At 42.6% G+C, this 22,218-nt stretch overlaps 1 protein-coding gene across 4 annotated transcripts; it reads left to right on the top strand.

The window, feature by feature from the left end:
- The first annotated feature begins 1,485 nt into the window (after nt 1–1,485).
- On the top strand, nt 1,486–19,666 carry LOC118091588 (ras guanine nucleotide exchange factor F). Of its 4 annotated transcripts, none has more exons than XM_035128712.2 (8): nt 1,486–1,661; nt 7,262–7,488; nt 8,963–9,042; nt 11,270–11,348; nt 13,212–13,258; nt 15,769–15,889; nt 17,068–17,248; nt 18,310–19,666. In XM_035128712.2, the coding sequence occupies exons 2-8, from the start codon at nt 7,326–7,328 to the stop codon at nt 19,019–19,021; spliced, it is 1,383 nt and encodes a 460-aa protein (XP_034984603.1). In that variant the 5' UTR covers nt 1,486–1,661; nt 7,262–7,325; the 3' UTR covers nt 19,022–19,666. The 4 variants fall into 4 exon arrangements, with proteins under 4 accessions (XP_034984603.1, XP_034984604.1, XP_034984598.1 ...); XM_035128713.2 differs by having other exon boundaries at nt 1,486–1,670; XM_035128707.2 differs by lacking the exon at nt 1,486–1,661 and adding an exon at nt 3,383–3,649.
- The last annotated feature ends 2,552 nt before the right edge of the window (nt 19,667–22,218 follow it).

The raw sequence follows: 22,218 nt of genomic DNA, 5'->3' as shown, positions 1-22,218 counted from the left end.
GAAGCTAATGTTGCCTCTGGGAAGCACCTCTCTTTGGGATTGGGCAGCTCAGAGACCAGGGGTGGCAGTAGCAGCTGCAGGGCCAGCCCTACGGCCAGGCTGGGTGGCTCACGGCACCACGGCGCCGGCCCGCCAGGAGAGCACCACGAGCTACACCCGTCCGCTGGCCGGCCGGTCCGCCGCGCAGTTGCGCCCACGGCAACCGCGCTGTGCCTGCCCACCCACCATGCTGGGAAACGGGGCAGGGGGCGCCGGAGGGATCCGTCGCTCCACAGCGCCAGGGGTGCTTAAGACGGCCCTGAGCAGCTGCCCAGAGGACAGGGGTGCCACAGAAAGAGTGTAGTTTGTTAAGCGAGCTGTGGACTCAAAAGGGTTGAAAACCTCTGTTTTAAGGGATTGTAATTGTATTGCTACATGCCCCTCCAATCTCTGCTGAGCTGAGCTGCTGAGCTGAGCTGTAGCAAAACAGCTACAGGGTCGTGTTTCCATTGTGAATTCAGGGCATGGCAGAGGCTGTAGTGTTTTAAGATGTATGGTTTATTTTACACCTATTTAAACCTGAATCTACACAGAGAGAAAGAAAATCCACAGCATTACATCTCCAGAGAGTCTCTTTTTGCTTCTCCCACAGCTTCAGCCAGCTTGAGTCCAGAGCAGCCAGCCATGTTTCCCAGTCTCTGGGTTACAGCCTCTCCAGTCAGCACCCAAGATAGTTCTAACCTTTGTTCTCCTCCTCCTTCCCAGTACACCTCTTGCCAAAATCCCAAGCCTCCTGTAAAGACACTTTTCTCCGCCATCCCTCCATCACTTTGGTAACCTGCCAATTCTCCTGCTCTTCCAACTCCTCATGAGCTGGGGTGGGGAGGGCGGCTCTTTTGCATTGCCAATGGCCCTTAATGGCCCAGTACTGTCTTTAAGGCTCTGCACTGGCCAGGCTGGTTTGCATGAGCCTCCTTGTCTGGAGCAGTTAATTTCTTAGGTTTAGGTGTGCCCCCCCTTATGACAGTACATTTAAATTTCTAGTTTTCTCCTAGCGGCCTGTTTCTCTGGCAGGAAGGCAGGATACAATACAATAAAAAAAATGTCTTTTTTAAATACAGTATAAAAAATCCAGCCCCAATTAACAGTCTCCACCTATGTCACTTACACTATGTACTCAGAAGTTCAATAGGACACACACTTGCCCCGATTGCAATTTCTCCCCAGAAAAGGAAATTCCACCCCCCCCCGTGTGTTTTAAAGGAGCCAACCCTCCTTTAACGTTTAGACACCCTGAGCAGTAAGGGCTGATGGCGCAAGGGGGGGGGGGGTCTGGAAGCGCGACCCTCAAGCAGGCTCTCTCTCGTCTTATTAATGGCCCATGATATTCCCCACGAAGTGTGCTTTCCTTCTCCCCCTTCAAATTTCATGCCCCGAAATATCTCTCTGTGTCTGTGTGTATAAAAGAGAGAGAGAGAACACCGCAACATCAATCCGCGCTAAGTCAACTTGAGCCGGAGTATCTCTCTCCGCCCCGGTTCCTTCAAGCACAAGCTGCTGAGGGGCCCGAAGGAGGCGGCTGAGGCGACGCCTTTCCTCCTGACCTCGGGCCAACAGTTGCTCGCGGGGGCGCGCCCTCCCTGACGGGCACGCGCCTTCCTGAACGCCCAAGGCGAGCGTGGGCAAGTACCGTAAGCTATAACGGGGAAAGCGTGCGAAGGATGAGGGGGTGTCTTGTTAGGGGAGGGGGCTGCGGGCCTTGCCGGCAAAAGGGGCAGGAGCAGAGCATGTTGGTCTCTTAGGGGCAGAGGAAAGGGCGCGGGGCGGGCGGGCGGGGTAGGGAGAGCAGAGCTTGGTTGGACTTCCTCGCCTGCGCTTATTTATACATGACTGCAGCTAGTGATACTTTGGTTTGATACTGCAGCTCCTCGAAGTTAAAAATAATAATAATAATGCATTGTTGTGTGGTGGTGAACTGTTCCCTTTTAACAGCCCCCTCCCCACCTTCACTCCAGCCCCGGTGTGTCTAATAATATTGGTTTGTGGTGAGGAATGTTTGTCTCCTATGTCCTCCTTTCAGTCTGTGGGGCTTTCCGCCTCTCCCTCAGCTCGTTTTTGAGGAGGTAGTTAAAGGGAGGAATGAAAGAATTGGAGGCGGGGAGAGAGCTGCGTGCAACTTTGATTTCTCTTATAAAGAGCTCTGTTCTGTAGTCCCAATGACCGTCTCCTTCCTGTTCCCTCCAGCTTATTGTGTTTATTATATGGGGTGAGGGGAAGGGGGGGGGAGATGGGATGGGAACTGTGGCGTCCTCCAATTCCCCCCCCCCCTTCACTTCCAGCCTTCTCTCCGTTTGCATATCTTTGTAAGGATGGGTTTCAGGTTCAACCATCTGGGACTTGTCTTTTAAGGCTGCAAGGAAAAGGCAGTGCTCAGTTTCTCACTAAGGAGGCACAACTCCTGGCTGTCAAGATCTGCTCCTCCTCCCCAATCCTACTTGCTTGGCAGCTGCTGACAGTTGTTTATTGGTGAGGGAAGGCACTCCCTTCTCTGTTGTTGCCATCTTTTGCTCCACAGCTGAGCCCTGGCATGGGGGGAGAGAGAGAGAGAGAGAGAGGAAAAAGCTTCAGGACTGTACTACGGGGGTGTAGTGCAGTCACTGGGTTTTAGTTTATGTTACTGGGACATTAGGAGGGTTAACAGGCCGGGCCCTTTTAACACACTTTCTACAGCCACCCCTCTTCCCCTTAATGGAAAGGAGGGGAGAGCGGAGGAGCAACACTGTTGGTTTTGAAACAGGCGTTTTTTGTGTCCTGCTTGCCTCTCTGTTGAGAAACAGGCAGTGACATCCTATTAATCGGAAGGAAATCTGAGACCACCACAGCCAGGAGTACAAAAATAAAGTGTCATAAGAGTAGACTTGCAAACTGTGACTGACACTTTCTGTTAACTAATGCAGAACAGTTGTCTGCTTTTAAATCTGCCAGGACCGTAGCCTGTGCTTTGTAATATATTCTGTAGAACTTTATAGTGGTATAGCATGCTTTCCAGTTATCTAAATAAGCCTGTGAAGCTGAGAAACAGTACTTGCCCAAGACCATTAGGGGATTATTAATAGCTAAACGGGCATGCAACACCTTCCAAACTTAAAAGCCTGCCTGCTACCCTGTTTCTCATATTTTAAGACATACCCATAAAATAAGCCATAGCAGGATTTTTAAGCATTCAATGAATATAAGCCATACCCCGAAAATAAGACATAGTGATAGGCGCAGCAGCAATGCCGGCCGCGGCAGGAGGAGGAGGAAAAAAATAAGACATCCCTTGAAAATAAGCCATAGTGTGTTTTTTTGAGGAAAAAATAAATATAAGACATGTCTTATAATATGAGAAACACGGTATTTCACACCGGCTGTTGGTGCTCACTTGTGTAGAAGTCAGTGGGCCAGGAAGAGTATGCTTTCTTGAAATAGCTAGGGTTCTTTCACAACTTTCCTTTGCTCATGGGCTTCCAAGGTAACTGGGATTTCAGGAGAGTCTGATCAAACTCAGGTGACATTTGGGTATGCAGTGCAGTATTAAAGGGCATATAATTTCTTAGCTGAACTGTATTTTTGAAATGCCACATACCTTTGACACACAGAAACAATGCAGAAAGGAACAGCAAAGCAGGTAAGTGATTAAATCTGATTATATTGGCTTTCCAGCTACTCACTGGTTGGTCTAATGCAGGCATCCCCAAACTTCGGCCCTCCAGATGTTTTGGACTACAATTCCCATCTTCCTCGACCACTGGTCCTGTTAGCTAGGGATCATGGGAGTTGTAGGCCAAAACATCTGGAGGGCCGCAGTTTGGGGATGCCTGGTCTAATGCTTAGAGCAGAGGTGGATACCTTTTTCAGTATTCCCTCATGGGCAGCCACCTGGGGGCTGCATGTAGGGGCCAGAGACAAATGGGGGTGTAGCCCCAGTAAACTTCACAAAGTGGTTCCAATCTCTCTAGGAGCCAATTCTCTCAGAAAGGAAAGCATACTTATTGATTATTTGTGTATGCTAACATAAGAAATCCACCGTGGATGGATGCCATGTTAAAAATGGTGACAAATGGCATGTCTAGAGAGTTTGACTACTAACTAGAAGTTTCAGTTCCAATTTTGGCAGCGAACCTAACCACATGTTAACACATCTGACTAGGTATATAGCCAAACCCACAGTGCCCAGGGGATGGTAAGAGATCCAGCATACAGTGACTAATTTTTATAGCAAAGAACCTGAAATTATCCAAAGGTTTATGTGATTAGAACATTCTTGGCCACTGTTGCTTTGCCAAAATGGAAGCCAAAAACTGGTTTTACAGGATGATTTTGTGCAATGTATTATCCTTTGAGCAAACAGTGTAAGGTTTTGTTTGTTTTTCAAATCAGAAAAGTAGTACCAGTAATTCTTGATGAATTCAAACTATTTATTTCTTGACTACTGTATATATTTATCTGCTCTGTCTCTACTGAGTCACAGTGCTTTCCCTCCTAATCTAGGATGCAGTCCTGACCCTGCTTACCTGGAAATAAGCCCCATTTAATTCAGTTGGACTTACTTCTGAGTTAGATTTTGTTAGGACTGGACTGTCCTTGCACCTTGTCGTTTCAATATTTATTCATTCTGTTCCCTCTTTTAGTCCCCTTTCGCACATTTGTTGATTACTGCGTTGATCTTTCACTGTCAAAATCTTCTCTATTTCTTTTTCTTTCTGAAAATTTTTGTTGTTGTTGTTGTGGCAATAAACTATAATAATATTTAACAAACTTTGGAGTGCTGCTGTTCTTGTCACATTATCCATTTTCCTCTTTGAGTTTGTACTTCTGTTGCAAATAATAGAATCATCATCAAAAACATTAATGAATCTGTGGAGACATGTCTCCGTAGCATCCCATGCACCAAAGGTAGGATCAGTGCTGGAGTAACTTTCCCATTAATAAGGGGTCCAAGTATCTGCAAATTTGTCCTTCACTTTAGACCAGGCATCCCTAAACTTCGGCCCTCCAGATGTTTTGGCTTACAACTCCCATGATCCCTAGCTAACAGGACCAGTGGTCGGGGAAGATGGGAATTGTAGTCCAAAACATCTGGAGGGCCAAAGTTTGGGGATGCCTGCTTTAGACCCTCTGCTAGCTCTGTGGTGTTGTGTTACCTTCTTATGTAAAGCAAACTGTCAATTGGCAATTCTGCCCTAAAAATCTGCGCTCTTCCAGTGACATGCTCTTTCTGTCCCAACAGCTACCAACATGAATGTTTATGTTGTGAACAGCCCTAAGATCTGTGCATAACGGGTGATCTACAGCCAGGGGCGCCTTACCCATATACCCATAGAGGCTAGTGGTGTGGGGCGCTGGGGCACCAAGTTCTGGAGGGCACCAGGGAAGAGGCGGAGGCTGCCTCCTGGCATCAGCTTGCAGCCCTTGCCCGCCTCTGGCATGCCGCGTCAAAGCAGCGCCACACCCGGAGCCTCCGTCTGCCGCGGCCACCACGGCACAAAGCGGCCAGCTGAGCCGGGAGGCACTGTGTCCAGCCTCTGCCTCTTCTCTGCCAGAGGAGCAGCTCTCCAGCCGCTGCCCGCCTCCTCCAGCCCCGCCAGCAGTGCTGCTGTCCTCCCTAAAAAAAACTCTGGGAAATGGGAGGGGGGCGCCGGAGGGAGCTTTGCACCACGGTGCCGGATATACTTAAGACGGCCCTGTCTACAGCTTAAATAAATAAAAAACACAACCAGCTATTTATGCACTTGTTCCCTTCTTGCTGTTTTCCAAAGTGACAACAGAGCCAGTGCCGGAACAACCATTCACCCAGTTATTGGGGAAGTGATGCTAAATGCTATTATCCAGAAGCTGTGGGCAGTTCCACCACAAGTAATAATAATAATAATAATAATAATAATAATAATAATAATAATATAATAATATAATGTCATTATACAAAAAAGTGCATTTAAAAATCTCCACCAAACCTTCATTTGTTTGGGACAGCCACTTACATTTCTCATTTTCCTGTTATTACATCATCTCACTGTTGCTTCCTATGCTTTGTGTTCTTACTTTTTCTGCATAGTATTTGATAATAAGTTCTCATTTCTCCTTATTTAGACTGTAAATCTGTAGCGGCCCCTGATTTAATTTTTCTGGACAGTAGCAAGCATGGGCAATAGCCAGAATTGTTCTTGGTGGGGGCAGGCTTTTGTTAACAGGGGGAGGCTTGGGTGGGGTGGGCAGAACTTCAAATGCCCCCTGCCCCCACCGGCTACACCCATGGTAGCAAGTGCACATTTAGATGGAGCATCTGTGACTCTTCCAAACATTATTGGGTTCCTGCTGGGAGTTGTAATCCAACAAAATCTTGAAGGCTCCAGGTTCCCCAACTCTGCTTTAGGCAGTTTTAGAAATACAGTGCTAAACAATGTCTTGCATGTTTAATCCCAGAACAGGATATTGTTTTCCCCTTTCAATGCCAAAATGAGATACTGTTGTCAGATTTTTACACAGGAAGATCCTTTTCCCTGTGTGGTGTACCCTTCCTTCACAGTTCTCCGCACTAAATTATTGGATATCTGAGTAGACATCCAGACAGAGTAACTTATCTACTTAAAAAGGTAAAGTGACCCCTGACCATTAGGTCCAGTCGTGACCGACTCTGGGGCTGCGCGCTCATCTCGCATTATTGGCCGAGGGAGCCGGCGTATAGCTTCCAGGTCATGTGGCCAGCATGACAAAGCCGCTTCTGGCAAACCAGAGCAGCACATGGAAACGCCGTTTACCTTCCTGCTGTAGCGGTTCCTATTTATCTACTTGCACTTTGATGTGCTTTCGAACTGCTAGGTTGGCAGGAGCTGGGACCAAGCAACGGAAGCTCACCCCGTCACAGGGATTCGAACCGCCGACCTTCTGATCAGCAAGCCCTAGGCTCAGTGGTTTAACCACAGCGCCACCTGGGTCCCCAACTTATCTACTTAAGCAGGCTCAAATAATAAGAATTGTTTCCATTGTTGTAGAACTGTCTTTAATGTTTGGCTCCTGGACAGTGTTGTTTTTATTTTATTTAATCAATGAGAGAAGTTTCAGTAAAGCCAGTGTAAGTCTACAGATCTGAGACTCATGGTGCATGAGTTAACTTATATAATAAAACCCTTAGATAGCCAATTTGAACCTAGCAACATTTTGGTCATTTCTGGAGGTTCTAGCATTCTAGTATGTTCCATCAACCATCTTTGTTGTCTTGACTTTCTCTTCCTGTTTTCAGGTTAGGACTGTGACACTCTGGAGAAATTATCTTGACATGGGTATGCCTTCCAGCTAACCCAGGGATGAAAAGAAAAACAGCAGAGTATTCATGGAAGCCAGTACTACAGAGCAAATCTTCTCCACGTGACCGATTCAAACATGCCTGCTGCATCTGCAGGGGGTTCCTTTATGTTTATGGTGGACGGCAAAATACTATCTTGAATGATTTCTGGCGATACAAGATAGGTAAGTTTTCCTGTTCACTAAGTAGTAGTAGTAGTAGTAGTAGTAGTAAACAACGTTTTATTTGTATCCTACCCATCCAACAAATTATAAAAACACAGTAAAACATCAAGCATTAAAAAACTTTCCTATAGAGAGCTGCCTTCAGATGTTGTCTAAAAGTCATATATTGTAGTTACATGTATCATTATGCCACTGACTAAACCAAATCTACATGATGTATTCAAACAAACCTGTTTTTTCTTCTGGTGGTAACAATTATCCCGAGACAACCTGATGAAATTTCCACCAGTTTCTTTCTATAGCAGATCCCCTCCCCTAATCCAAGTAAGCAAAGTAAGATGAATGAATTAACTTTATCACCCTAATAAGGTAACGATAATAATGATCGTTATGTGGATTCTTCATTCAAGCCCACCTTTACGGAAAGCTAACACAAACCTTTCCCACCTATGGAAATAAAAACAATGCAGAAGTATTATGATGACTACCTGTGGCACTTGCAGGCAAATGTTTTTTGTTTTTCTGGTAAACCATACCCTTGGTTTCCTGTGTTGACAAGGAAAAGTGAACATACCTGTTCAGAGACCATTGCTATTTCTCTTGAGTGATCCAGTGCAACAGCTTTTATGTCTTTACCATTTCAGAAACTAGGAGAATGCTGAGTTTATATCTGAAAGTTTGTGAATTTGGAGGTGGGGTTTAATTCTCAGTGGCAACTATCCAAAATGGATTTTGAAGAACATTGTTGTGTTCTGTGTATCTGTGGATATTAATCCTAGGACAGTTGCAGGGTACTAGGCCATGGGATAAATACAGGGTTTAATTACACATTATACATTATCAAAAATTGGGCTGCTGCCAAAATGTCATATGTCCAGTCCCCGCTGCCTCTATAACATATAGTAAAATACATGCATTTCCTTGCTGCTGTTCTACATCAGCTGACACTGGAGGGGCAGGAAGTCTCACTGCATTCTCATGCTAAGTACCGTAAGGTGAACTATGGTTATGGAGGGAAAGGATGAAACTTGGTAAGAGGTGACTGTTTTTGGTGGCAGCCCATATTTCTGATGTGCATTTTCTGCCTCTGCCATGTGTTTTATCTGTGGCCAGCAACTGTTTGAGAGAGACTCAATAAAATGCAAACCGAGACTGCATTCGTCCAATAACATGCAGTCTTGTTGGAGACTAGTGCAAGCAGATGGAGCCAGTATTCTCCAGCGCTGCAGACTGGCCATTGTGAAACTTGTCCACACAGCTGAAGTTCTTGCCTTGTTTTCTAATACACAAGGATCCAGAGGTATCCACTTCAATGCATCACAGAGGATGACAGTCCATGTTTTACTTACTTAATCTCTGTGGAACTTTAACAGTGCTTGATATAAATAACTGCTCCATGTTGGGAGAAACACAGGTTAGGTGATTTCATGGGTCCCTTTCACACCTTAACAATTTTAATCAAAATACTTTCTAGAGAATAATGAATGGGAGAGGCTGGAAAACTCAGAAGATGGCCCTGAAGAACTGGAGGAGCACACAATGGTGGATTATCAGGCAAGTTTGAATTGATTTAGTCCTCTATAATACTGTAGCTAGATCTTCTTTGCTACTGTGGACTCAGCTATACAGCTGCAAATATGTTTGTGTGTATTTTAAGTGCATTATACAAATGTGACACTAGATGGTGAGCTTATGGCAAATTCAATATATTTTTCAAAACACTTCTTTAAAAAGCATTTCCACATTTTTTTTAATGTGTCTAGATTCCACCTGTCATTTCCCCATTATAGTCTGTGTGGCTGGTGCTGTTCTGTAGTTTAGTTTCCCAATAGGCTCAGACTTCTGCTTCAGGGAAAGAATCTCTATTCTCTTCTTCCAGAGCCAGTGTGGTGTAGTGGTTAAGAGCGGTAGACTCGTGATCTGGGGAACCGGGTTCGCTCCGCTCTTCCACATGCAGCTGCTGGTCACACTTCTCTCAGCCCCACCCACCTCACAGGGTGTCTGTTGTGGGTGGGGAGGGGAAAGGAGGTTGTTAGCCGCTTTGAGACTCCTTTGGGTAGTGATAAAGCAGGATATCAAATCCAAACTACTCTTCTTCTTCTTCTTCTTCTTCTTCTTCTTCTTCTTCTTCTTCTTCTTCTTCTTCTTCTTCTTCTTCTTCTTCTTCTTCTTCCTTCAGCAGCAAAACTCCCCCCACCCCCCGGAACCTGCTAGGTATGTGTATTCCTACAGGTCAAGTAACTGTTGTTAGCAGAAAGAACTCTAGAAGGGAAGGGAACAGCCCTTCTTTCCTAGAGAAGTTCAGCTACTGTGTTCTTTGAGGGCCTCCTTTCACTGATCACATTTTTGATACATAAACCTATAAATACAAAGCGTTGTTGAACAAACACACACTTGCAAACATATGTATGGTTGTTGTTGTTTTTTAACTGAATTAGTGAGTGGGTAGTGTTGTTAATACAGTAAGATGATAGTTTGCTGTTCTTTTGGTTGAAATAAGGAACAGAGTACCATGGGGTTATTTTGCAGGTGGCGTTTTTGGGCATATTGTTCTCAGTTAGTGACAAGGTTGTTTCGTTGAGAGGGAATGGCAGTGAAACAGCCAGTCAGCTATAGGAGGACATTCCTTTCAGTAACATTCAATTTATTTTTTCCTACTAGGGCTGATTTAAATATTAGAAAACTTACAGCTGGCCTATGTGGAAGCTGTCAAAAAGCACATCTATGTGGGGCTCTGGCTGGCAAACAGACACTTAAAAAAGATCTTATCTTGTGTGTCAGCTTAGTATGTGCAGCATCTGCCATGCCTGTTCCTCAGTAATATTTGTGACTGCTGACACTACCCATTTTAAATGTTATACCTGATGCGTTTCTGTAGCCTCTGTGGAGGTAACATAACATTTTAAACCAGCCCCAAGTATACACCCCACAAATCAATTTGCACAGCCCCCTTAAAACTATTGTTTGTTCAGTAGACATTCTAGATACCCCCCCACAATAGTGTATTAATTTTTTTTGTCATTCCTATAGGCCAAGCATGAGGAAACACATTTGGGAGCCAGATGTGGCCCTCTAGGCCACCCTACCTGGCACTTAAGCTCTCTTAGGCCTCCCCTCTCACTGGTACTGCTCCATGCCCTCTCCCCCCCCCTGGTGATAATGTCTCTGGCTTGCCTGGCATTTTGCATTACAGGAATGTAGCCCTCCTGTCAAATCCATTGCCCCACTGGCTTTGCCCTCTCATCACCACTGGCACGTAGTCCCCAAAAGTTGCTCACGAGGGAATGTGGCCTCGGGCTGAAAAGGGCTCTTCACTCCAGCTGTAGGCTTTAACACCTTGCAGAAAGGTTCATTGCCAACAAATATTGTAATAAATGTTCTGTGACCACAGTACTATCCACCTGAAGTGGCTATAGGGGTCTGCACTTAGTAAGCAAGTCTTTTGGATTTAATTCCTGTGTGTTCAATATTTAAGTGTGCTTGCAGTCACAAAAGTTGGCACAGTGAAGGGTGCCACGTCCATTCTGTGCCTCCCTCCATTGAAACATGCAACATTCACTTCTGAGGATTCATTGCAGGCCAGACTGGAGTATGGTTTGGCTTCTTTTGGGGGGGGGTATGTATGTGTAGAGCATGGTGCATGGGATCATTACTTCTTCCATGTCTGTTGCTGGAGTGCAGCTTAGATTGTGATTTGAAATTTACAATGAATTCACTTGATTGCATTTGACTTCAGAAGATACAAGTATGTTTTACAAGAAAATCATTATTTTACTTTCAGGGTATCCTCTATATCTTTGGTGGAATGGTGGATTCTGCTTTCACACTGAGAAAGAATCCTCTTTGGATGTATGACACTGGTATGGAACTAGACAAGCAACATCTTTAAACAGGATTGCATATAGATTTGATAAATACGTAGGTAGGGCAGCCTGTTTGGGTGGAGTAGACAGGTGAGAATCTTTTGACATGCCTTGTTTGCTATTATATCTGCCTGAGCTTGCTTGAAGCATCAGATTTCCAGTAAGGTCAATAGTCAATCCATTTGAACTAAAGAATGTTTTAACATTTCAGGTAAACATATCTATAGAAAAAGAAACACCAGGCTATTTAACAAGAAGCTTCCCCGTGTCTCATTCACTATAGATTTATTCACAGCAAATCTACCCAGCAAAAATACATGAGTAGGAGGAGGCTGAGAAATCCACTTAACTACCTTTGTGTTGGAATCAATGTTTCACTAAACACAAATTTAGTACTGTAATTCCGCTATATATTTGTGACAGAACACTTGAGTATTAGGGTCAGGACTGTCCTAGCATTCTTCCATTTGTTGATCATGTCTTTTCTGTATAGTTGGCACGGATCACTGCACATCTGATCAGTTCCTGGGAACCATGAATTGCAGCCAGAAGCCTCAAGCCAATTTAATGGCATACTAATACCTTTCAAACATTACAGAAGAGATATAGTTGGCTTGTGGCTGAGAACCAGGGGTCTGCTCTTTTGCTATAGTGTATGCAAAACATTTCTTAGGTCCAGGCCTCATGAGAAAGCAAAACGAGATCTTCTGCATATATATATTCCCAAGGATGGTGGGTGGGGACACAAAGCCTTACCAGCCAATACTACAACATCATAACAACAGTACATTCATCATCTTCTATTCTCACTTCTTTGGATTGGGGACAATAAATATATGGTTGTATTTTTTGACCATAGGAAGCTGAGTCTAATCAGTGTAACCGGCTGCTTTAATCAAACACTAATTTATAAACATATAACGCAGAATAACTTCAATCACTAATTAATAAACTTATAACACAGAATAACTTAAATAACACCACCATAAATGTCATATCACTCATGATTCAATCCAACATCAGTTCAATTTATTCAGTCATATGTTGTAGTTCATACTGGGTATCCATATGACATATAAATTAGTTCAAAAGTACTTCCAAATGTATGTGTAATACTTAAGATTTTTTTTCTTGTTCACTGCTATCAGGAATATATATAGTTAGGAATATACTGTGCCTGACGATGTCAGTTAGCGGTTTATTCCATAGCGGTAGCGGTGAACAACAAGAAAATATTAAGTATTACACATCCATTTGGAAGTACTTTTGAACCAATTTATATGTCATATGGATACCCAATATGAACTACAACATATGACTGCATACATTGAACTGATGTTGGATTGAATCACGAGTGATATGATGTTTATGGTTGTGTTATTTAAGTTATTCTGTGTTATATGTTTATAAATTAGTGTTTGATTACAGCAGCCGGTTACGCTTTTTGTGTAATTGATACTTGCTACTCGTAACCTAGGTTTGTGTTGTGTGAGTCTAATCAGTGGTCTGTCTCATCCAATTTTGTCTATCCTGGTTCAAAGTGGCTCCCCCAGGTCGCTTTTTGCCATTATATCATTTTTAAAAGAAAAATAACTGAATATACCTAGGATTGAACCTGTAGCATTAAATATGCAAAACACTGAGCCATGGGCACTTATTTTTTGCCACAGTGTCACTTCTGACAAAACACTGTGTTGAGATGCCACTTTTGGACGATATTCATGACAGATGAAAACTACCTTAGTTGCTGTTAAGGAGAGCTGAACAACTTTCCATCTCCAAAGTTCAATGACATTAAAAGTAGAGCAGGAGTACCCTCTTGTGGTTAGTATTGTAACTGATATTTTATTGGAACTGCAGATTCAGCTAAGTGGATGGAGCGCCAACTCACAGCAGGGGAGAGTGAGGTAAGAAATTTGGAAAACAGAAATGTGTGAATCATACATGAAACATGTTGCTTTGTTGATCCAACAGCTTGCTTAGGAATATGTTCTGAAAACTGTTCCAGACTGGGTTCATCCAGGGAAACGCAGCAGCAGAGTAATTTTATGCTGTTGGTATCACTTTTTCACTGTAAGAGGAGGGATACTTATTACCTCTATATTCCTAAATAGTCTATATAGCATGTATATTTTTGGATCTTAGAATAGGAGTGTTGTATCGCTTGGCCTTTGTCAATACGGAGAGGGAAGCAATTTCCAGCAGCTTTCATTCCCTGCAGCCTCTGGCACCCTTCAAAATCTTCTTTGAAAGGTCCCCCAGCACACTGGAGCATATTACTAGGGTTGGGGGGGGGGCTGAAAATGGCTTCCTTCCCCATTCTACTGACTTTACTGCCAGCTTAGCAACACAGTTGGATGCAACCCACAAGTGTTTCTTTGGTTATATGTAGCACATTTATAACTGCTCTCTACACCAAATTACTTACGGTTTACTAATTACAGATTATGAGCTTCCCAGATAATGTTAAAGGGTAGCTATAGGATTTTTCATTAATAAATACCAGGGTTTCTTCATGTATATTTTGGTGAAAACCAGGTATACCATTTGGAAGCATGTGACACTAGGGAAGTGCAGGCTGTCACACTTCAAGACAAGCACACACACAACCAAGAGCTTAGGTTCAGGCAGCTCTTAGCATCAAGGATCAAGGTCTTGTGTAGTGGGGGCAGCCTGTACTTGTTCCTTCAAGTTTTGAACTGCCTCCCCTCCTAAGCAGCAGTAGTAGTGATGCAAGGGGCTTAGTCAAAGGGTGAACAGAGGCAGCCTTGCCTTTCCAACTTTTTCTCCTGTGAAACTGTACCAGAGCTTTATTTCTATGTTGTAAAGAACTTCCAAGCTGCTTTCATCCTCCATCAGACACACTTTGTCCTAACCAGCTTTGCAAACAGTGTTGTATTATCACTTTTTTCAGGGGGAAAGCACTTTGAAGACTCAATACTCAAATAAACCTGAAGGAAACATGCAACTGTTTCTGAGGGTTGTTGCTTCTGGTGAATTATCTGAGGCACAGCCTCAACTATGATGTAATTGCCACTTTTAACATGCAGGTCCCCCCCCCTTTCTCTCTCCCTCCCTCCCCCCATCAACTATTTGCTAATCCATCCATTTCCGAGAGGGGTTTATTTTCCTAGATGATGCCTTTCTCTATGGTTAGAATGCTGTACTGTTTTTAATATGCTGTACTGTTTTTAATATTTGGTTGGAAGCCGCCCAGAGTGGTTGGGGAAACCGAGCCAGATGGGTGGGGTATAAATAATAAATTATTATTATAATTAGGATGATTTCTTTTGGTGGAAAAATTGCATGGACACAATACATTTCTTGCACTTCATTGCACTAGCTATTTATTATTAGAAGTGCTCCTACTGCTAATTCTGGACTTGATTTTTCTGTTACCTAATTTTTATAGCAGTAGGTGATTCTGGAGTAGAGTGACCATGTAACTAACTCTGCCTTCCTGGGTAGAAATGTTTGGAAAGTATGCCCTTTCCAGAGGCACCACTATGCTTGCTTATGCAGTGCAATGGAATATGAGTAACTCTCATGGCTGTTCATTGCTTTTTCTCTACTCCTTCAACTGAGAACAAGCCCCTGTCCCATACCCATCAAGTGGTTGTACGAATAGAAATGCTTTACTGATGTTAATAAAGGTGTCGGTTACTGGTGTTTTACAAGGCCAGTGTGAATGCATTCTTTTCCCCCCTTCATTTTTCTTCAATTTTCATTTAATAATACATATATCTACATTTTCCATAATCCAAAATACAGATACAGCATTCATATATATTAATTTCTTATTATTTCTTATTGAATAATATCTTCCTATGACATAAACCCTTGATATATCACAACATTTGTTAAATAAAATCAAGAGGGGGGGGGGAGAGAAAAAATACGAAGACAAAATTGAGAAAAAAGAAAAGAGACTTCCTGTCAATGCCTTGTGCAATATACTTCTGACCACGAATGTACATAAATCAATACAACGCACATTCGTAAGTCGAAAAAAATTGTAAGTCGAATCCCATAGGAATGCATTGGGGGAAAAATTCGTAAGTAGAAGCAACCCTATCTAAACCGCATCCAAGATGGCGGACGGAGCTCCATTCGTAAGTAGAAACATTCATAAGTAGAGGTACCACTGTACTCTTTTTTCATATTACTTATCTATTACACTCTGACATCATTTGACATCCTTAATTTTCCCAACTCCTTTTCTTTCTTTATCACTCGAAAGCTGGCATAGTTGTTAGTATGTTACAGTATTTTTGAACATACTTCTTATATCCTCCCCATTTTTCATTGAATTGTTGAATGCATTCTTAAGTGGAAGCTGTAAGGGGGCGGGGTCTGCTTGGATAGATGTGATGGCAACAACCGTTAATGGTAGTTGTTTCATTACTATCCTCTGCAGGGAATGGCTCCAGTTAATCGGAAGGGCCACAGTGCTGTCGTCTACAAAGGCATCATGTACATGTATGGCGGATACGTTGACCTTAAGGGTGCTTCTCAAGAATTCTGGACTTTATGTCTAAGTAAGTAACTTGAGCTTTCTCTGTAGGCATGTTACTGCAACCCAGCAGTGGGGAACCTCTGGCCTGTGCTCCTAATTAAGCTTATCAGGCTGCCTCCTTGGGCTGTGGTGTGATTTGGCCCAAACTGCACCCATCACTTCGTGTCATACGGCATCAGTCATGGGACAGGTAAACCTGCAGGGCCATCTTGAAAATGAATAATTGGTAGTACACTCTATGTGCACTTCCAATTCTTCCTTTCCAGCTGCTGGTAGAATTTTGCACTTTTTCTGTCACCCTACCCACCTGTCAAAGTGGTATTGTGTGTGTGTGTGTTTCAAATTTAGCAACCACCCAATTAGTTAGAAAGGAAACAGCTAGAAATTCCTTTGATTCTTTGCAGCCACAGCTTGAATTTAAGAGTGTACTTCGGGTTCTTACTTTGAAACGGAATCCCCTGGTGTCATGTGACTGGCAGGTGGACAGTTCTGTCAAAGTAGCCAGCAGTGGGTAGGGGAATTTTGTATCCTGCTCCGCATCCCTACTGAAGTGTCTGGTGGTTAATGATACAAAACCCATTTGAAACATCTAGAATGAAAATGCAATCCTGTAGCTGACTTCGGCTCTATGTTTATCTGGGTATTGAATTAAACCAGGGATGGGGGAACTTCAAGCTTATGGACCAAAAATGACCTTTCAAGCCTCTCTACCTGGTCCTCTAGATTGTTCCCAGGCCACACCTCTAAGAGCCCTGCTCCATGCCCTCCTCAAGTGCTTATGACTGTCTGGAATGTGTAATGGCAACAGGATGTCATTTGCATGCCTTGAAGGATTGTGTATATGTAGAAACCTCTAACTTTGTATTCCTGTAGTAAAGGCACTTGTGAGGGAGTACTCTGCAGGATTGAACCCTCTTGCTCTGCATTGAGAAAGGGGACAAGACACAGCTTCTCCCCCTGCTCTCCTCCCAACCATATGTTTAGCTAGGTTTTTGCAAACCCTTATTAAACATCACCTAACCACCTGAAATGATTTGGATCTGGGGAACTGTGCACAGCCTGAAGTCACATCTGTTGATTTTTGTCTCTGGTCCTACCTCACTGGCATGCAAGCCCCAGAAGGGAATGTAGATGTTGGTCTGAAAAAGGTTCCCTGCCCCTATGTTGAAACAGAAATGGACTGCAATCTTCTTCCTTCAGATAAAAAACAGTGGACACCAGCTGTATCTTACGGTGGTAGCCCAGGCCCTCGACATGGCCACTCAGCTGTGGTTCATGGCAACAACATGTACTTGTTTGGAGGGCTGATGGGTCTGAGTGAACAAAAAGACTTCTGGAAGTGGGATTTCATGGCTGCCAACTGGTCTAATATCAGAACGAGGTAAAATCTTTTGAGAGCTATTAACCAGCAGTTTCAGCAAGCTGCAATTTGAGAATGGAGTAGATAAAACTACCCAAAATTAGAAAGGTTAAAAATATGTGTCTTGAGGAACTAGGCAGCTATGACGGCTGCCTCTGAGGGATGTGGATTAAGCTGCATTTGTACTTTGTGGAACAGCAAGTTGGTTCCCTTTCTAAGGGAATGTTGTGAGACTCCCAACCTCCACCAGCCCCATCTAGTGTGTCCAGTTCATTGGGTATGGTGGGAGTTGTAGTCTAGCAACATCCAGAGTGCCAAAAGTCCCCCACCTCTGCTTTATAAGCTGTTGAACTCATGCTTTAATAATCCACATGTTCCCATCATTCTAGTCACATTCTCTGTGATCCAAAGAGCGCTGTTGAAAAGCAGAAGGCATTTCTAATGCGTTTCTGGGGCAAGGTCTCCTGTTCTGGAAGATGCGCTAGTGGGTTGCCGTGGGAAGTCAGGCCCTGATATGCAAAATTGCTGGTACAATGCTGTGATAAGGGAGGATTACATTTACATACTGAGACACACATTTCTGTCAGAATCAGGCCGAGACTTTTTGAGGAGGTACCTTTTTAAAATTAGGGCAGTTTCACAAATGTTTGTACTTTTTAAAAGAAAGTACAGTAGTACCTCCAGTTACATAACCCTCTGGTTACATAAACTTCGGGATGCGAAAGCGGCAAACCCGGAAGTATTTTACCAGGTTCTGCCAAGTGCACATGTGCAGAAGCGGTCCTCTGGTTGTGAAAACCTTGAGATCTGGCCGGACCTCCGGAATGGATCCTGTCTGCAACCGGAGGTACCACTGTACATTCAACTTGGGCTGACCAAGAATTATTGCATAATGATCCGTAACAGCCAATTTAGGGAGCGTTATACATTCAGATACTCTCATTCAGTGCAGTTCCCTCTATATTATGTAATTATTGATGCTATATAGTGCTGACCAAACAGAAACTAAAATCCAACCTCATTTTCATCAGCACAAACATTACTGATCTGTGTTCCTTGTTCTATGTTGTGCTTGTGTTTAGTCACGGGCCTCCTAAAGTGGTGGGACACTCAGCTTTAATATTTGAAGATTCCATGCTGCTCTTTGGCGGAGGAATTTCTAATACCAGGCCAAGCTGTATTCTGTGGAAATACCATTTTCCATCTCAGATGTGGAAACAACTGGCTAGGACAACAGAACCTTCATCCAAAGCTTTTCACTGCATGTTGGGGATTGGATATGGCTTCCAAGGGATTGCTGGTTCTTCAAGGAAATCACTCAGCTATTTGCATCAAAAGGAAATGGGCTGTTCAAAGCTACTGGCAATCTCTAAGCAGCATGCCTGTTTTTGTGAGTATATTCACCAGGAGCCCTCATACCAAACATTCAGCAATGACGGTAGCACTGAAATTGAAATGAAAACCTTTTACCTGTCTCGGGAGGAGCCAGGATTTTGCTCACGCCAAACCACTTCCAGTTCAGAACTGAGTGCAGATGAGAAAGCATGCATATTGTCTGAGAGAGAGAGAACATCCTACCTTAACCTACCAAGAGAACAGGAGTTTGCCACTCTTGACTTTACAGAGGAAAATGCAAGCTTCATTGATCTGACACCTGCCTCTGTGGACATTTGTGAGTCTTCTGCCTCCATGGACATTTGTGAGTCTTCTGCTGTGCTGCTGCTTATTGGAGGTAAACCTTTGTCAAGTTTCTCTTCAATTTCATTTTGGCAAATGGAGCTAGACAAAATTTAAATGGCACATATACACATACTAAAGAGGGAGAACAAAAATACACCTGGTCTTGTGGTAGTGATAATCCATACTGTTGTATTTTACCCATTTTCTCATGAAACCAAAATGTCATGTGAATATGAAGTATTTAAGGATTTGAGAATGGCAGCGTTACCACTTCATGGAGCCAGTCACTCAGGGAAACAAACCATGCTGCTATTTTTAATGAATTGGTTTAGGTCTGCATGCTTGGATTGAGCAGCTTCAGTATGAATGCAGAAAAAGCATCCAGTAAGCCTGCTGCTTGTTCCTACAGTTAATTATTTTATTTATATAGAGCAGAGCTGCTCAAATTATGGCCCATGGTGGTCTGCAGCATGGCTCTGGATCTGTAGTTGGAGATGGAACATCAATAGTCGTGTTGATTTTTAGTGGTTTTTTTATGCCTTATATTGTATTCTTACTGAATTATAATTTGCAATCTATGGCATATGAATTGGAATACAATATATAGAAAACAAAAGGAACAATAAAAATACAATTAAAAATCATACTGCAGCCAGCCTAGCACATTATAGTTGCTACAACAGGCAAAAATCCTTAATCAGTCTACTCTCAGCAACCTTCAAGTGGTCCATGAGAAAATGTTTTGGAAGCACTGCTTTAGAGTGTTTAAAGCCCCTCTTAGGTTACCTTCTTAATCCTTACAGCAACCCTGTAACGTAGGATCAGAGTTGTTATCCCAAAGTTGCAGATAGGAGTGCTGGTAAAAGATGCTGTCTTACCTAGGAGTACATAAGGGTATGTTTAAACCAGTGGACAACTTAGCTGCTTTGCCATACCATTTGAATCTACATCATCCCACCATCTCTATACAAAGTGGCCCTGCTAATTAATTCTAGACTCCTAGAAAAAGAACCAACATTAACTTAATTCCCCTGTAGTTAAGATATGTTAAGGCAAGCAAGCTTCTCCCTCAGCCAGGGAAGGGTTAATGGGCACAGTGCACAGATGTGCATAAACTCACTCCATACTTCCCCAGTAGCTAGGCTTTGGGTGGGGGGAGGGTGCCCCCCCTTCTGCCAGTCTATTGGAAGATGTGATCTACCTGGAGTTTAGATGGGGAAACGAGATAATCTCCCCCTAGCTTTTTTCAAAACCAATTGCAGAAGGTATGTGCATGCCACAGCTGGGGTTGCATGTGACTCTTAATCTCAGGGTCAAGGGTTTGAGCTCCACATTGGGGAATATATTCCTGCACTGCAAGAGGTTGGACTGCATGACCCTTGTGATCCCTTCCAACTCTACAATTCTATGATTCTATAGTAACTGAATATTATGCTGAAAACCAATTCTGGTGCTTGTTTGGGACTAACACAGTACTTTGCTGGTCCCCAACGAAGGATATTTTTGGTGTTTGGCCATTCCCACCAGTGAGTCTTGAAATCTGCTGTGCTCAGTCAGAGATGGAAAACGATCCCTTGAAGTTAACCTTTCCTGACATTTGCCAGAAAAAAAGATTACAAAGTACACAGCTATTGTAAAAGCCTGCCATATGCCTTGTCAGTTTCAGAAGTGCTGCTCTCCAAATTGTCTTTAAAAGTTTTGCTGCCACTAAACAGCACATGGTGAGCTTTATAAGTGATCTTATTTTTATATTTTTAGACTTTGACATTTATTTTTTGTGATAAAACTACATAACATTATATTACTATGTTTTTGTGATTAAACTATATAAGCATCATTTTTGTATGTATGTTGTTTGTATCTGAGAAGCAATGCATGTTTGATGAAAGATTTAAAGTTGGACAATAATGACAAAAGTATATATTGTTAAATTGTTGGAAATATGGCTGGTTATTAGTCACCATTTGAGTTAGACCTAATGTGGCACCTTGCCTGTAGCAACTGTGTAAAACACTTTTAAGAATCGGTGTATGAAGTGGAGGTTAAATTTGTTGAGTTAAGAAGCAATTTGGATCCTGGAATAAAATTTACTGCCTAGGCAGGACTTGCAGACAGTCCAGAATTTTGCTTGCATGCACATGTAGTACAGGATTCTAATGTAACTCGACTAGCCCAAAGGCTCACTTAGAAGAGAATTATTACATGAGAAACCAGCTTAGACAAGTATCAACTGGAACTACAGATGCCTTGTGTGCAAATGATGGAAGCATAAATCAATCATGTTTTCCTTTTAAAATTATCAACAGCACAATGAAATCATTTGAGTTCCATTTAATTTCCACTCTTACCCGAGGCATGGCTTCTGTAAAGTCAATTAGATTCTCTGCCTGTGATGTTAACAAAATCTCCAAGTCCTCTGGAGAGTTCTGCAAAACGCAAGTTAATTAAATTACAATCTGTCACTGGGTGCAACTGCTGGTCCCCCCCCCCCACTATCTCATCCACTTTTGAAAAAGCTGCAAGTTGTGAGGTTGAAATTTGTGAATCTTTTCCTCTTATATGTTGATTTGGTATAAAAGAATACGCTTTTCATTAAGCTTTATAAGTGATCTTATTTTTATATTTTTAGACTTTGACATTTATTTTTTGTGATAAAACTACATAACATTATATTACTATGTTTTTGTGATTAAACTATATAAGCATCATTTTTGTATGTATGTTGTTTGTATCTGAGAAGCAATGCATGTTTGATGAAAGATTTAAAGTTGGACAATAATGACAAAAGTATATATTGTTAAATTGTTGGAAATATGGCTGGTTATTAGTCACCATTTGAGTTAGACCTAATGTGGCACCTTGCCTGTAGCAACTGTGTAAAACACTTTTAAGAATCGGTGTATGAAGTGGAGGTTAAATTTGTTGAGTTAAGAAGCAATTTGGATCCTGGAATAAAATTTAAGGCCTAATTCTATGTCAGCAAGTCAATTAATTCACTTTCCAGACAAAATTGTGGGTAGAAATCTTAAGCCTGAGCTTCTCTCCTTGGGTGCAACTATTACTTGCTGTCATACACATGAGAGGTCAGCAGAAAATAGTGTGTTGTAAGTTCTGTATGAGAAACACAGAACTTCACCCAAGATAAGGGGGCTGCCAGCGACAGGCAAAAATGCAGGAATGAAGCAGATTGCACATTGCAAAATTATTATAAAAGAAAAAACAGGTAAGAGGCAGTCATTTTGCACAGTTGTGTTATATTTAGAAATAAACTACAACAGTTTGTGACTGATTCCAAGAGGACTACAAATCAA

The sequence above is a fragment of the Zootoca vivipara genome, chromosome 1 (genome assembly GCF_963506605.1).
Source record: "Zootoca vivipara chromosome 1, rZooViv1.1, whole genome shotgun sequence".
Classification (NCBI taxonomy): Eukaryota; Metazoa; Chordata; class Lepidosauria; order Squamata; family Lacertidae; genus Zootoca; species Zootoca vivipara.
Note: the sequence above shows the minus strand (reverse complement) of the source record. Positions and strands in the feature narration are given on the sequence as shown.

Bases quoted from the DNA above. Each gene is read 5' to 3' on its own strand.
- LOC118091588 (XM_035128712.2), top strand. From the start codon at position 7,326: ATGAAAAGAAAAACAGCAGAGTATTCATGGAAGCCAGTACTACAGAGC. The intron at 9,043-11,269 runs GCAAGTTTGAAT...TTTTACTTTCAG, and splicing joins ACACAATGGTGGATTATCAG to GGTATCCTCTATATCTTTGG. The intron at 15,890-17,067 runs GTAAGTAACTTG...TTCTTCCTTCAG, and splicing joins ATTCTGGACTTTATGTCTAA to ATAAAAAACAGTGGACACCA.